At 44.2% G+C, this 16929-nt stretch overlaps 1 protein-coding gene across 6 annotated transcripts in view; it reads left to right on the top strand.

Moving 5' to 3' along the window:
- Nucleotides 1-14137: 14137 nt before the first annotated feature.
- The window catches only part of NFYC (nuclear transcription factor Y subunit gamma), a 67747-nt gene continuing 64955 nt past the window's right edge, over nucleotides 14138-16929 (top strand). The window contains exon 1 of one of the 6 annotated variants that reach the window (XM_015563158.1): nucleotides 14138-14540. In XM_015563158.1, coding sequence (XP_015418644.1) covers nucleotides 14168-14540 — 373 coding nt within the window. In that variant the 5' untranslated portion in view covers nucleotides 14138-14167. Of the gene's footprint in view, nucleotides 14545-16929 lie in introns of all 6 variants that reach the window. The other 5 variants (XM_006762554.2, XM_015563159.1, XM_015563161.1 and 2 more) reach the window with 5 other exon arrangements.

Here is a 16929-nt window from a genome sequence, read left to right on the forward strand (position 1 = left end):
TCATATATTAGCTGATGACCTTTAGCTAATGGCCTAGCACAGTGGTCGGCAAACCGCAGCTCACGAGCCACACGCAGCTCTTTGGCCCCTTGAGTGTGGCTCTTCCACAAAATACCACATTCAGGCGCGCACTTACAGTGCGATTGAAACTTCGTGGTCCATGCGCAGAAGTCTGTTTTCGGCCTAGGCGAGTCTATTTGAAGAAGTGGTTTGGAAGTGGGGGGTGTCGGTCGGCGATGGGAGATGTGGCGCAGGCAGGCAGCGGGATACGCAGAGCGGGGGAGGCGGGCGTGATTCATGCACGAGTTGAGGATGGGAGAGTTGGAAGGGGTTGACCTCAGCGAACATGCCTCAATCAGATTGAGGATGTTTTTAGCAAAGACCAGCTTAGGAGTACCCTAATTAAGTTAATAACAATGTACCTACCTATATAGTTTAAGTTTAAAAAATTTGGCTCTCAAAAGAAATTTCAATCATTGTACTGTTGACATTTGGCTCTGTTGACGAATGAGTTTGCCGACCACTGGCCTAGCACAACAATCTGAGACAGGCCATGTGCAAATCGAGATAAGAGGGGGCAGAGACCAAAAGTAAGCAGAAGTCTTGGCGGTTAGAGGAGAAAGGAGCAGCCCTATGCAGAAATGGGGAGGGTGTGAGGAGAGGGAGATTGAGTGAATTCTAGCCCTGCCTTGTTCCAGTTGGCATTTCAGTTTCAGTCCTCGCAAGAAACTCCTTTATATTTGACCTAGATTGAGTTGGCTTCTGTTCCTTGCAGCTCGATGAGACTGACTCTACTAGTTACTTCGGCAAGTCTCTGCCTCTTTCTGGGCCTCAGTTTGACTAGACCATCTCTAAGGTCTTCTCTTTGAACACCACGTAGAGATAATGGTTTTTAGGTTGTTGGCAACTAAATTCAGTATCAGTTACAGAGTGTCATGACATCCGGGCTCCCAAAATAGCTTGGTGGCTGATTAAAGAGCCTATGGGAGTAGCCAAAAAACGTCTGGCTTTGAACCTGAGTCCTGCTGGTACAATCCGCCTTCCCCTTCCATTGCATCTTTTGTGAATCACAAAAGAACTGAAGAACCAGAGCTGGTGTTTGTCCAGTGTCTTTTAGCTGCTGAATGCCCTACCTACCTTCTTAACACTTTCCTGGACCCACTTCCACATTTCAGAGGATTTCAGTGCCAGGTCTGCTCCAAAGAAAGTGCCCCTCCAGGTAGAATTGGAACAAAGAAAGTTTCCTTCTTTGGTGTTAAGCTGTCCTGCCTTCCAGCTGTTTGGCTCTGGGCCTGTGCTCTGCCTTCCTCCTTCTAAGCTAACAACTATGTTGATAATAATACTTCCTTGCTTTTGTATAGAGCTTTGTACTTTCCAGAGCATTTTCATGCATATTATCTTATTTGCTACAGAAACCAGAGGAAATAGGCAAGAAGGAGGGATAGAGGATAATACCTATAATTTCTTCTATCCCATTCACCCCTTTAAAACAATTTATTTTAAAAGAATTTAGAGAAATTATCCCTTAGCTCTTTTTTAATTTGATGGAAATATTGAGACTGAGCTTGATGAAGTGACTTGCCCAAGATCACAGAGCAAGTTAATGGCTGAGTTGGATCTAAAAGGTTTCTAATCATGGATCACATTTAAGCAAGACTTGACTAGGACCACCTTGCAAAACACAACTAGCCATGGCAAGGGGTCTCTGATAGAAGTGGTAGTCTTGGCACTGCTTTCCCATTGAGTCTTCTAGGAGTCATTCACAGTCTTACCCCATCAGTCCCTACAAAGATGTGGTTACCCCATAAAGGTTTGGGTAGCACCAGGAACCCACAGAAGTAAGCCAGGTTAGATAAAAGGATTACCTAACAGTTCTTCAGGTATTGGCAAGGATAGTAGTAAATGCCATTGGAAGAGTTAGTTTTTGTTTTGTTTTGATTAAAGAGTGCTTGGTAGGAGGTAAGACTGGAAAGGTTGAGAACCACTAGTCATTCCCTCTATCAGCACCTCTGAAAAAGAGGAAGCAGAAGTAATAGTACTTGTCCCTCCTCCTTTCCTAAACTCTACTCTACCGCAAGGACTGCCTTTCCTAGCCCCTCTGTTTTGGGGTCCCCTTGCCAATTGTACTCATGCTTCACTCCCACCCAGTCGTTCCAGAGCCTATCCCTCAGGTTATCTTGGGAAGTAAGCAGTAAGTTCTCGATCACACAGTTCTAATAGTTAGGGATAGGCGAGGAAAGAAAAGGATTAGGAGGCTTCATCTGTGCTTTCTCCAGGCCCCTCCCTGCTTCTTTCCCAATGCCCCAGTGGAGAGCTTAGCATGCTTCTCTTGTGGCATCACCCAGCCCAACAACTGCAAACAGCATAACTGGGAAATTAGTCATGGCAGTCAGCCTATTCAACGGTCAGGGCAACACTGTGTCTGCCGGGGGGAAGACAAGAAAACAGAAAAAGTGCTTGGAATTTCAAACAGACGGAATTTATTTCAGAGAACTGATTAAAAACATGTCAGCTTGAAGGTGCTGAAGGTGCAAAACGGTAAGGTAGGCAAACTAGAGATTTGTAGCTGTAGGAAGCTTCTATCACCCCTAGACCTGGGCAGTCAACTGGAAGGGTGTTACTAGACCCATATGAAGTACACTTGCTGCTGACACTACTGGAGCAGAGTTTTTGAAATGCTGCTGCTGGCAGAATTGACAGAGCTCCCTGGAGCCGACAGCTACCTATTGCTGCCCCTCAGTACCCTTGACACTGCTGCAGCCTGTGGCAGTAGCCCCCCACTGCCAGAAACTCTGAAGGGCTCTGAGCCCATAACTACCAGCTGCTGCCAGAGTCTCAAGTGGATGCAGGGAGAACAATGGCTTCGCCTCTCCTTCTACCATCCCATCTCTAGCCAGTTTCACACCTGTACTTCCCATTGGCTGAATCTATTGACAGGAAGTCAGTTGGCAACCAGAGTCTGGGAAATGTAGTTTTCAGGACCCAGAACTCTTCAGTACAACGCAGAGCATGGAAAGGCTAGAACAAACAGACAAATGACCAGCATAAATGCTATTAGAGCTTTCAACTAGTTTTGGCACTTTTTCAAAAAATATATTTTTTTTATTGATTTCAGAGAGGAAGGGAGAGGGAGAGAGAGATAGAAACATCAATGATGAGAGGAAATCATTGATCAGCTGCCTCCTGCATGTCCCCTACTGGGGATCGAGCCCACAACCCGAGCATATGCTCTTAACTGGAGGAATCAAACCCAGGACTCTTCAGTCCATAGGCATATGCTCTATCCACCGAGCCAAACCGGCTAGGGCTAGTTTTGGCACTTTAAAAGCCATATGAATTGAACACTAGTTGATAATCTCATTTTTCCACTTCGCCCTTTTCAACAGCCCCTGAGTTCCTTTCAGGATCCATGTGTTTCTAGGAAGCAACTCCATCAGGGTAGAGCAGGGCTGAGTCCGTCAATCCCACTGGCCAGAACAATTGGTTCAGGGTCATATGGACTCAGCCAGTCCAGAGTGAATTTCAGGATTTTTGCAGAGAAGACTGGCACATAGACTCTCTTCCTCACTAACCACGAATGAGGAAGTATGCAGCCCCTGGCATTTGATGGCAGTCATCTTAGGGCAGTAAGGGAGCAGAAACCAGAAAGAAAGAGTAGCCCTGAAGACTAGGAGATTAATTTGGGGCACATATGGAACCCGCATGCTATGGCCACTGCTTAGGAAGCTCTGGTATACGGTGGGGCCTTGATTTACGAGTTTAATTCGTTCCGAGACCAAGCTCGTTAATTCAAATTACTCTGTCAACTCAATGCAAAAAATCTGCCGAGAGACAGCTGGTATCTCAAAAAACTCGTTAGTCTGGACACTCGTAAGTCAAAGCCCCACTGTAGTTGATCAGGCTCATGCCCTTTAGGGTGCTATTATCTGTCACAAAGCAAGACCAATTTACAGGCATCATGGAAAACTCTGGGAGAGCCCAGCTGGCATGGCTCAGTGGTTGAGCACTGACCTATGAATCAGGAGGCCATGGTTGGATTCTGGTCAGGGCACATTCCTGGGTTGCGGGCTTGATCCCTAGTAGGGTGTGTGTGCAGGAAGCAACCGATCAATGATTCTCTCTCATCATTTATGTTTCTATCTCTCCCTCTCCCTTCCTCTCTGAAATAAATAAAAATATAACAATAATAATAATAATAATAAAAATTCTGGAAGAGAAAGTTCTAGGAATCAGCCACTTTTCCCATGGTCACATCCTAGGCCAGTGGCTTTTAAATATTTTTTTTTTACTGTACCCTAAATAAATTGTACAGTGTGACCAGTACACACATAGCGGTATATTTAACTGAAACAAAAGTTTCACAATAGTTTTCATAGTATTTACCCTTGCTATATGCAACTAATTCAAATTTTCAACTCTATTCTACTCTGCTTAAAATAAAGCTGGTTTCAAAGTTCTAAATAATTTAATAATCCACTAATGGGTTATGACTTGTAACTTGAAAAACACTGTCCTATATATACACCATGCCATCATCAGTTGCCATAAAACTTAACTCTTGGTTTTAAGCATCCTAACCTTTACTAATTTCCCTGCTCTGTACAAAGCATATTTTCTATCTTCCTTTGTTCTAAAGGAAAGTCAGTGTCCCAGCTCCTACCCAAGGCCAAACTCTGCCCAACCTGTGCTGAGGACCCCAAGAACTTACATCTGCAGATATTCTCTCTTTTCTGCATTGTCAAATTCTGCTTGTCGCTGAAATACTTAGTTTACAAAATTGCTCTAGAGCAGTGTGTAGTTTCAAAAGTTTCCCAGGTGATTCTAATGTGCAGCTAAGGTTGAGAACCACTGCTCTAGAGTCTCTCTTCTTAAAAACAAAAACAAACCAAAAAACACAAAGCTTTCTTTGACCCCATTTCAACTCTCAGTTCCTTGTGCCAAACCAGAGTAGTTATGGCTGAATGAGACAGGAAGCAGAAGGGTGAGCCAGAGTTGAGCTCAGTAGAACAGATGAGGGTCTTGGCAAGAAGGCAAGTAGTGGGCAAGGAAGGGAGAAGGCGGCATTGAGATTTGTGTGAATGGATAGAAATCAGAAGTGAATTTTGATCCTAGAACTATTTTCCTTCCTAAACTCCCCTTTTGAGAATCCTGGATCCTAAATCTTTGTTGCTGGAAACTGGACTTTAGTGTCAGGTAAGTTCAACACTGGCTTGCATTTCTGAGCTGGTTAACTTCATTATTATTATTATTATTATTATTTTTACTTTTTTTGGGGGGGTTGGTTAACTTTAGATAAAACACATTTCTTTAAGTTTTCTCATCTGTAAAATTAGTGTAATAAACTCTATTTCATCAAGTTGGCTTAAGGATTAAATAAGGTCAATACAGTTAGTGTTTATTATCAAGGTCTTCCCCATCCTTGTACAAAATCTTATTTCCCCACTAATAATAATTAGCATAGTAACCACTTATTGAGCAACTAGTGGCCTGGTGCATGAAATTCATGCACAGGGGAGGGGGTGTTCCTCAGCCCAGCCTGCACCCTCTCCAATCTGGGACCCCTCGGAGGATGTCCTACTGCCAGTTTACAGGGATCAGGCCTAAACCAGCAGTCAGACATCGCCTCTTAGAGATGAAAGAAAATTAGTAAAATGTATATGAAAATCTTCCTCCTGTCAGATTCTGGGGCACACCATGGGATCCAAAGTCAAGTCCCTGCCCATCCATGTGTGCCACAAAATTGCACGAGACCCAGACCCAGCCAGGCTCCCCCTCCCTCCCACATTGGGCTAGATCAGGGGTGGGCAAACTTTTTGACTCGAGGGCCAGAATGAGCTCTTAAACTGGACTGGAGGGCTGGAACAAAAGCATGGATGGAGTGTTTGTGTGAACTGATATAAATTCAAAGTAAACATCATTACATAAAAGGGTACGGTCTTTTTTTTTTTTTTAGTTTTATTCATTTCAAACGGGCCGGATCCAGCCTGCGGACCGTAGTTTGCCCACGGCTGGGCTAGATCCAGACTTGGCTGGTCCCACCCTTGTCAAGCCCTGCTGGGCGGGGGGCGCAGCCTCAGGTCTCCTGGCCCAGCACCGGGGCAGGGAGCGTGCCTTGAGGTCTCCCATCAAGCCCCGCCAGGTGGGGGACGCGGCCTGAGATCCCCTGTCAAGCCCCACCGGGAGGGGGGCGCAGCCTCAGGTCCCCCATCAAGCCCTGTTGGGTGGGGGGCACGGCCTGAGGTCCCTCAGCCCAGCACCGGGACAGGGGGCACACCTTGAGGTCCCCCATCAAGCTCCTTCAGGCGGGGGGAGGGGGGGCGAGGCCTCAGTTCCCCTGGCCTGGTGCTAGGGCCAGGGGCATAGTCTGAGGTCCCCAGGCCTGGCGCTAAGGCAGAGGGTGTGGCCTGAGGTCCCCTGTCAAGCCCCACAGGGGCAAGGGGGTGGCACAACCTCAGGTCCCTGTTGATTGCTCGTTAAGGCTCGTTACGGGAACTCAGCCTCCACTGTGGGTGCGGCCATCTTTGTGGTGGAGTGATGGTCAATTTGCATATTCCCTTTTTATTATATAGGATTCCTCTGTGCCAGGCAGTATGTTAAGGACCTTACAGTTCCCAAGCCAAGAAGGACTCCCTGGCACCTTCTCACTGCAGAATTTTCTCCCTCTGATTACCTAATTACATTGATAAGTGAATACCATGAGTCAGAGAGTGAACTGGCTTACTTGCATCCATTCATTCTACAGATGTTAATTAAACACTTATTATGGTGCCAGGAACTTCCTAGATGCTGGGAATACCAAGATGAACCTTGAAGAATTTACAATCTAGTCACAAAGTAGGTGCTATGTAATAAGGATATGTATGTGGGATGCTCTTTCCTTGTGGCTTCCTTGGTCTTTGGCTTCAGACCCCACAACTGACAGTGTTTGTTTTTCTGGCTCGAACTTGGAGCCCTACCTTCAGGACACGCCTTTGAATTCTCAATTCCCCATGTAGCCACCAGGACTAAGAGAAAATTTTTGTATTTATCTCTTGCTGCCTGGGATGCTCCTCCAGAGGAAAATAAAACTTAGCATATGTCTAAAAGACAGGTAATTGCTAGTCACACTTTTAACACTTCTCTGTCTTACTTCAGAGACTCCTAATTGCCAAATCCGAAGGACTCTGTCCCTTTGCAGATATTTCGTCTCTTTCTCTCTTCCTGGTGTCACATGTCACTTACTGTTCTTTGCATATTTCACCTCTATAGCTCAGAGGGATTAAGTAACCTGTTTAATCTATACTATTAGGCAGTAGAGTTGGGACTTGAACCCAGATAAGGCTGACTCCAAAGACATGCTATAGCCATTACTCCATGCTGCCTTCCCAAGGTTTAGACCAACAGTCTAGATCTGTGCTGTCCATTATGTAGTCATTAACTACACATAGCTATTAAAATTAAATGAAATGAAAAATTCAGTTTCAAAAAAAAGGAAAAATTCAGTTTCTCAGTTGTACTGTCTTCAAGTGCTAAATAGTCGTACGTAGCTGGTGGCTACTATATTGCAGAGCACAGATATAAAACATTTCCATCACTGCAGAAATTTCTATCAAAGAGCATTGGTCTAAAGTATGGAATAGCATTTGGTTGGATAGTGTCTGTCTTCTGAGCTCTTCTCTTTATTCTCTTTCCCCTTATTTCTTCTAAGGGAGCGGGCAGCCATTGTTTGGTTTGCCCAACTCTCTAATTCCACTTTTCTGGGAAGTGTTACTCTATCCTGCACCTTGCTATTACACACCTTTATTCACAAGGTTACAGTGGATACCACCATGTTTATACATGACCTCGTGTCCCACTCCACAACAGTGTTGATTGGTTCAGGAGCAGACACTTGGCCAAATCTAGCCCAAGCAGCAGCTTTTTCCTAGAAATTCAAAATTGAGCCTAGAAATCTAGTTACCTGGCTGATCTATTGAATGGAGGTGACCTGGGATCCGTGGGACCGTTTTTGTTTTGATTGGGAAAACTGATCTTCAGATTAAAAAATGACAAAGTTACACATATTGGAGAGAACTGGCTCCAGGAGCTCAAAGGATGTCAAGACTGTATCCCTTGCTTTTTGTGAGCTCTGCCTTCCCCTGTGATGCCTTCATGCTCAGGCATGTTTGCAACTAGTTGGCCTTGGGCAGCAGGGCAGTGAGGCCTCACACAGAATTGGTCGGCCATGTCTGTGGTTGAGGTGGACCAAGTAGCTTATAGTCTGGGAGGCAAATGACACTGGGAGACTCTGAGGAGGCATAGGGCCAAGATGTGGTGATTGTTGTTATGGGTCAGACTGGTCATATGCTTACCCTATGGCTGGGGTGGTATGGAAGAGCTATTATGATAGGAGGTATCCCATCCTCTTTCCCCTTATGTCAGTTCAGATCCTCAGAAAATCAGACACCAAGACAGGGTTGAATGTAAGAAATTTATTATGGAAATCACTTATGAGAGAAAAGTGGGCAGAAGCTGGGGGAGACTCAGAGAGAACCATCCGATAGTAATGCCAATCTGATCCTAAGTGAAGGAGAGAGAGAAGGAGGGAGTTGTAGGTGGAAGAATTTTAGACTGCAGTGCAGCTCTATGGAAAGTTTGACAAGGCCTTTGAGGAGTCATCGAGACAAAGTCATCCATCAAAAGGGTATAATTTATCCCAGGAAAAAGCTTGTCCTAAAACCCATGCTGTGTTCAGTCATTGGCCAGGAGCAGCCTCTGGGAAGTGAGGCTTAGGAGTGAAGGGTGATGGATTCAAAGCTTAGCATGGATTTCAGAACTTAGCAGCGGGGCTGTTGGTGGATTTCACTTCCCCCAGTTAGAGACATGGGAAGTACATTAATAGCCGCATGTCCTTGTGGGCTAGTATTACATAGAGAGAAGGATGATTCTACAATATAAAAAAAGAAAAGAAAAATACAATGCCATTATCAGTTGAAAGAGCAAGGGTGTTGAGCAGGCAAGACAACAAATGTTTATCCCTTAGCTTACAGTGTCCCTCTTAAAATTCAAACTCTATATGTCCAAATCTGAACTCATGTCTTCTCTATGATCTGGAGAAGTCCAGAAGTATTCAGCTGGAACTACCATCCGCCCAGGTGTGAAACCTGCCAGTCATATTAAACACCTCTTGATCCCCATCCCTGCAATAGCCAATCAATAGTCACCCCTTCTGCATTTGCATCCTCTTCCTTCCATTCTCATTGCTATTGATGTGTTCAGGCCTTCATTCCAATTTGCCTGAATTATTGAGGAAGTCTCCAACTGCTTATTCTGCAACCCTATTCCATCCTACTTCCTCTGCAAGACTGTCTTTAAACACAGTTTCGACCATGTCACTCTTCTTTGTAAAAACTATCATTGGGAATGTAAAATGGTGTAGCTGCTGTGGAAATTGTATAGTGATTTCTTACTATACTGTTGTATAAAAACAGAAAAATTCACCAATTACCATATGATCCAGCAATTTCACTTCTGGGCACAATTTCACCACACAAAAGAATTGAAAGCAGATTCTCGAACAGGTATTTGTACACCAATATTCAGAGCAGTATTATTCAGAGTAGCCAAAAGATGAAAACATCCATGTCCATCGATAGATGAATAGATAAACCAAATATGCTATAGATACCCAATGGAATACTATATTCAGCCATAAAAAGAAATGAAATTTTGGTATATGCTATGACATGAGTGAATCTTGAACACATTATGCTAAATGAAATAAGCCAGATACAAAAAGACAAATATTGCATGATTCTGTGAAATACCTAGAATAATCAAATTCATAGAGACAGAAAATAGAACAGTGGTTACCAAGAACTGAGGGAGGGGAGGACAGAGAGTTATGGTTTTATGGGTACAGAGTTTTAGTTGGAGACAATAAAATTCTGGAAATGGATGGTAGAGATGGTTGTACAACAATGTGAGTGTACTTAATGCCACTAAATTGTACACTTAAAATGTTAAAACGATAAAACAAAAAGTTCCATCACTACCTCTTTATGGCAGAAAAATAAAACCCAAGAGCCTTAACCTGACTTTAATATATCTTTCCAGATAATTCTTCTTTTTCTCTTACTCTATCTTTCCTCAGTTGATCCCTGACTTCATATTTTCTCTACACATGGCATGCTCTTCCCCTAATTCTACTCATTTTTTAAGAACCAGTTCAAATGTCATCCTTGCAAATCTTTCCTGAACTCCTCCCCTATTTCATATTAAGTGGAAGTAATCTCTCCCCTTTTTAACTCCTACAGCATGTGAATCATGTCTCTTTAGTACTTACTGCTTTTATTTTAGATCAAAGAAAACACATAATGAGAAAGAGGGGTACAGCTTAAGGTCACTCAGCTGGCCCTCTTGATAGGTCCCTCTATAACCTCAAGGAATTTACCTCATCCCAGAACTGGTCTTCAGCCTTGCAAACTCAGAAGTGGTGACTCAGAGTGGAACCATCTTTAAGTTCACTAAATTCACAGATATGGATGTTTTCATCTTTTGGCTACTCGGATAGTTATATAAGACAGAATCCAGTAGGCTAATTTATATGAAAAGAATGCAGTTATCAAAAGAACTGGAATCATTTAGGTGGCAGATTACTAAATTCTGTCCCTATCGGCAAGACATTTGCTGTGTGAGCTTAGAATCACACCAGGAAAGCATGTTGAAGTTATCTTGGCTGAGGCAGTCTGAAATATTTTCACCCACTGAAGCGGTTGCCAACCTTTTGGACCTCATGGACCACTGGTTGGTGACTGCTGCACTATAGGGATGACATGGACAAGAAGATCTGAATGCTCAGGTTGGCTTGATGGAGATAGGGCTGAGAGGAAATGCTAGTGCTTGCCTCTGTGATTGCTTTTTTTGGGGGGTTGTCATGGCTAATTAAGCCCTTTGGTTTACAGACTCTCAGAATAGGATACAGAATGGCTGGTTGACAAGATTGATTAAAGTTTCTTTTATTAAATTACAATCACATGTGCCTTCTTGGTTCCTCCTATATGACCTGTATCAGAGGTTTTTCTTTTTAAAGATTTTTTTTATTGACTTTTATAGAGGAATGGACAGGGAGAGATAGAAACATTGATGAGAGGAGAAACATTGATTGGCTACCTCATGCACACCCCAACAGGGAATTAAGCCTGAAACCAGGCGTGTGCCCTTGACTAGCAAGAGAATGGTAACTTCTTCTTTTTAAAAAAAATATATTTTATTGATTTTTTACAGAGAGGAAGGGAGAGGGATAGAGTTAGAAACATCGATGAGAGAGAAACATCGACCAGCTGACTCCTGCACACCCCCTACTGGGGATGTGCCCGCAACCAAGGTACATGCCCTTGACCGGAATCGAACCTGAGACCTTTCAGTCCACAGGCCGAGGCTCTATCCACTGAGCCAAACCAATTAGGGCGAGAATGGTAACTTCTTGGTGCATGGGTTGACGCTCAACCACTGAGCCACACTAGCTGGGTTGGTTTGTTTTTTGATCACGTTTGTAGATATGCTGTTGGCTTACCCCCATAGATAACTAATTTCAGGGCTGTATTAGTCAGTTTAGGTTAGCTAAGTTATGCTGCAGTAACAAACAACTAAAACAACCTCAATGGCTTACAACAAAGGTTTATTTCTTACATTACATGTCATGTGTGTCTGCTGGGACTGTGCACTTCATTCTGGGACTAATGCTGAAGTACCTCTATTTGGGACATGCTGCTCTCATGGCAGAAAAGAAAAGAAAAAAGGCAGAATCATGAGATGGCCCAATCATTTCTGCTCAGAGGTGGCTCTTGCCATTTATACTCACAGTTCATTAATTAAAACAAGGCTAAGCTTGATGACATAGGGTGAGAAGTCTAATCTCCTAGGGAAAGCCTTGATAAGGAGGGTTTAAGAAAGAGAGGGGCACAGAATATTGATAATAAGGTACAGCAAGGACTAATATTCCCTGTGTACACAAGTCAATATTATCACAAAGTATTAAAATATTGAAATAACTTCACACTAGCTGGTAAATAGCTGCTATCCTAAGCCTCCTGACAACTCCTGTCACCTGGGATTCCTTGGGACCTGCTATTCACAAACTAGCAACTGAGGGTTTTACACCTAGCACAGAGTAGTCCCAGGACTTCAGATCTGCTATATTCTGCTGGAGCACTACCTGTTGTTAAATATGTTTAGTACCACCCTTGGCTACTTTCCTCTATTATGTAAATTTTTATTAGTTTAATTCTGAGTACAACCTGATTTCCAGGCTCTTGGAGGGAAATTGAGTGTGGCCCCTATGCACTGTTGATATTTAATTATAGCAATAATAACAACACTAATTTGTGTTGCTTTCTACACATTTTGACAACTTTTGCAAACATAGTATATGCAATAAATGCTCAGTAAATATTTGTGGACTTACATAACTTTTCCCCATTAGCTAAGTTTACCTCTCTACTATGTAAATATACTACTTATTCTGAATATCCATTTTAAATTTTTTATGTCATTTCTCATGTCTGAAAATATCATCACACCTAACTTTTATTTTTTTTACTATTAACTCCTTTATAACACATTTGCAATTTACAAAGCACTCCTCCTTACTGTTTCATTCAGTCTCCCCAATACTCCCAGGAGGTATGAATTAGATCATTTAAAAAATATATCTTTTTTTTTATTGATTTCAGAGAGCAAGGGAGAGGGAGATAGAAACATCAATGATGAGAAAGAATCTTTGATTGCTTGCCTTCTGCACACCCTCCACTGGAGATGGAGCCTGAAACCTGGACCTGTGCCCCGACTCGGGAATCAAACCATAACCTCCTGGCTCATAGGTCAATGTTCAACCTCTGGGCCACACTGGCTGGGCAGAATTAGATCATTTTACAGCTGATGAAATTGAGACTCAGTGAAGTCAGGTCTTTAAAGCTAGTTAGGTTTCATTCATTCATTCATCAAATATTTATTGAGTGCCTAACGTTAGATTTATTAAGATTGGATTTTGAAAACAATTTTCCTGAATTCAAGTCAAGGGTTTATTCCACTATTCACAATTATGTTATCACCAGGGTCATGAATTCAAAGGAAGGAAATAATGACAGTCTGCTGATGTTATTGTTGAGGACCCATACAAGGCAAGCCTCAGAAAGGCTCCAAGGTCATTTGTAAAATTCAAGGTAACCACTAGCAGAAGCAAACTCATTTCTCGCTGTGCTTGCTACCTAATGTATGAATAATCTCACTATAGATAATTCCATTCAATGCCTATTTGATGAATTTATCTACAGGTTTTGAAGCTCTTCAAATTGAGTTTTGACCCCTATTAGCTGTGTTACCTGATCAAGTTACTTTGCCTTTTGAGCTTCAGTGATCATCTGTAAAGTAAAAATAATACTAATGTCCTAGGACTAAGTAGTTGTGGAGATTTGAGATAAAGTATGGATCTGGTCACATGGTTCAGTGGTTAGAGCCTCAGCCTGTGAAGGGCACATACCTGGGTTGCAGGTTCCATCCCCACCCAGGTCAGGGGCGCCTGCGGGACTCTCATCTTTCACACCGGTGTCCTCCCCCCTTCCTTCCACTCTAAAAATCAATGGGAGAATATCTTCACTCCTTGGGAGAAGATAAAAAAACAATGCCTTTGACCCTAACCGGTTTCGCTCAGTGGATAGAGCCTGTGGACTGAAAAGTCCCAGGTTCGATTCCGTATCTTCACTCCTTGGGAGAAGATAAAAAACAATGCCTTTGACCCTAACTGGTTTCGCTCAGTGGATAGAGCCTGTGAACTGAAAAGTCCCAGGTTCGATTCCGGTTGAGGGCATGTACCTTGGTTGCTGGCACAGTGGGAGGTGTGCAGGAAGCAGCTGATTGATGTTTCTGACTCTCCATCCCTCTCTGTAAAAAATCAATAATAATAAAAAAAACAATGCCTATGTCCTTTGTAAGGCTACAAGCTGATTATTCATGGGAAATGCTGTTCTTTATTCTAGATTCTATCATTTTACAGTTTTGGTGTTAAATTACCATTCGCAGAACTGGTACCTGTCTTCTTCAACAGCACACTTAATCTGGGATCCCTAAATCGTCCTTCACACCCCCAAAAAACATGCACACACAACTTAGTCCTTAAAACTCAAAAGTGTGCGTATCACAGTACAGCCTCATGTTTAGAACGCACTACAGAGGTCACCAGGCAACGCCCCCACCCACTAAAAAGGGCGGAGTCAAAAGGCTCTCGGATTTTTTTCCGCTTCATCAAGTCGTCGCCCCTTCCCAATTCTCGCGAGACTTCAAGCAACTCAGCTTCTGCGCATTGGAGGCTACTGAGAGTCGAGGCGCCAAGGAAGAGGGAGGGGAAGGCCGGGGGACGGTGCGGACGGCGTGGCCGCCATCTTGTTTGTACCCCCGCTTCGCGCGCGCTCCGCTCTCCGTGACGCACGCTTCCCCTCCCCTCCGCGGTGCCCAGGCCTCCGCATTGCCCTATTCCGCTGGAGCGCGGGGGCGGCTCCGGCTCTTCCCTGCTCTCCTGAGCAGAGGTGTGTAAGTGTGTGGGAGCTGTGTGGAAGGGAGGGTGAGAGGTGAGCGGAGGCGGCGGCGGCGGGGGGAGGGGCAGCGCTTCCCGCCTTAGGCGGAGACCTCACTTCCCTCGCGCGACCGCTGCTGTTGTTCGGTCCGGCCTGCCGCCGCCATGTTGTGTTCTCTCCGGGCTCGCTGCTGTCGCCGCCGCCGCGCTCGTGGGGTCCGTGTGCCTCGTCGGTCCGGCCCGCGGGCTTTCTCCCATTGGCGGAAGGCGACGACGGGGGGGCTCGCTCGTGATTGGTCGGTGGCGGGGAGGCCGCGGACCTGGCACCTTATTGGTCGTGCTGGCTCCGGCCTGGGGTGATGAAGGAATCGGAGACTGCAGGGATGCTCGCGTCTGGGGCTCGGGCTGCAGGGTGATGACCCCCGACGGCGCAGGCGTGGGGTGGAGGTTGGGGCGAGCCTAGAGGCCTTCAGGGGGGAAAGAGGACGATGGTCTGGCAGGTATTTTGGAGTGGCCTGTGTGTGGCCGGGAGTGGGAGGCCTGGGCCCAAGGGTGCCGGGCTTGGAAACACTGACACCCAAGTTACAGGCTAAGAGGACCTTCGAGACCCAGGGGTGCTACACCTGCAGTTCAGCACAGTTTGGAAGTGACCATAATGTACAAGGATGCCAGTTCTGAGAACATGGTAGAGGAGGAAAGAGCACCAGGGCCCTGGGGACCTATCAGGAAGACAGGAGCAGATCAGGGGTTTCACTAGACAGTGCCAGCTTTGAAACCCTGAGGTTTAGATGGAGCCCCGGAGCCCACAGTTACCAGACCTGGTATGTGATGTGAGTAAACAGACTCAGCCTGAGGGAGGGATCCTCATGAATAGGCGTGCCAGTCAGAATAACCGAATGCCAAGCCCACAAGGCAAGGCGTTAAGTAGTGATAGATCTATAGGAGGGAGAAGCCTAGTGCCTTTTCGAAACTCATTCTAGAATATAGTTATCCTGCATGAAGCATTTGGGGAACATTTTCACACCTGGGATTAGTAAAAGAGCAATTATTGGTTATTGGGGCTCATGACCATGCAGTTAATTTTGAGATTTTCTCTGAAGTTTTCCTGTTCTAGGAAGGATACAGGTCAGGGCTGAGTTTCCAAAGCTATACTTTATAATAGTAAATATGAGTTATTTGGCAGTTTGTTGAATGGATAGTGTTAGGTTCCTCTTTAGTGGAAGAGAGCTTGACAGAGATTCTGGACGTTGGCTCATTAATTTCCTTTAATATGTACCTAAAATACACCCATCCTCATATGCATTTTTTAAAAATATATTTTTATGATTTCAGAGAGGAATGAAGAGGAAGAGAGGGAAAATCAGTGAGAGAGAACCATTGATCAGCTGCCTCCTGCACGTCTTCTATTGGGGATCATGCCAGCAACCCAGGCATGTTCCGTGAGCAGAATCAAACCGTGACCTCCTGGTTCATAGGTGCACACTCAACCATTGAACCACACTGGCCAGGCCTTCAAATGCATTTTTAAAAAATTATTTGAAAAATAAGTAGCCAAGAAAGAAAATAAACTTCTTGCATCTTGTCTTAAAAATGTATGTTTATCAAGTAGCCAAGAAAGAAAATAAACTGCATAGCTTCTTGCATCTTGTCTTAAAAATGTATGTTTATTAATTTCAGAGAGGAAGGGAGAAGGAGAGGAAGAGAGAGGTAGAAACATCAATGATGAGAATATTGATCAGCTGCCTCCTGCACACCCCCTACTGGGGATTGAGCTGCAACCTAGGTATGTGCCCTGGCTGGGAATTGAACCCGTGACCTCCTGGTTCATAGATCGATGCTCAAGCACTGAGCCGTGCTGGCTGGGCATCTTGTCTTAAGTAACAGGACTTGTCAGCATTTTCTGGTTTATGTTTCAAAAGCTTTTATTGTAATTGAGAGTTAAGAGTCATCTTGTTGGGGGTACATTCCTTTTCCATTGAGTGATAATGACTTGGCTTGTTTTACATTTGTGTCTTCCAAGGTTTGGGGGTCTTGGGAACACATTTATTTAACTCTTTGTTTTCCTTTGTCATGCTAGGTGGTTCTTTCTAGCCTTAGATAGGTGTTACACTTCTGTTTTCATCTCAATTTCAAGAAATTCTTGTGGTTTTCAGCTTTGGTTTTATGTGAATGCAACTAAATTTTTTAGTTAAATAGTATTTTCCAGTGGCAAAGGAGGGAATTGACATTTTTGGGCATATTTAATAGAACATTCCTGTTAGGTAGGGCATTATTATTTCCATAATGCAGATGAGAAAGTTGAGGATCAGAGAGAGGTTAAGTAGCTTGTCCAGTGTTAACTCAGTGATTGAACGGGGATTCAAATCCAAGTTGCCTGATGCCAAAGCCTATAGTTTTATCTG

Source organism: Myotis davidii, unplaced genomic scaffold (assembly GCF_000327345.1).
Source record: "Myotis davidii unplaced genomic scaffold, ASM32734v1 scaffold458, whole genome shotgun sequence".
Classification (NCBI taxonomy): Eukaryota; Metazoa; Chordata; class Mammalia; order Chiroptera; family Vespertilionidae; genus Myotis; species Myotis davidii.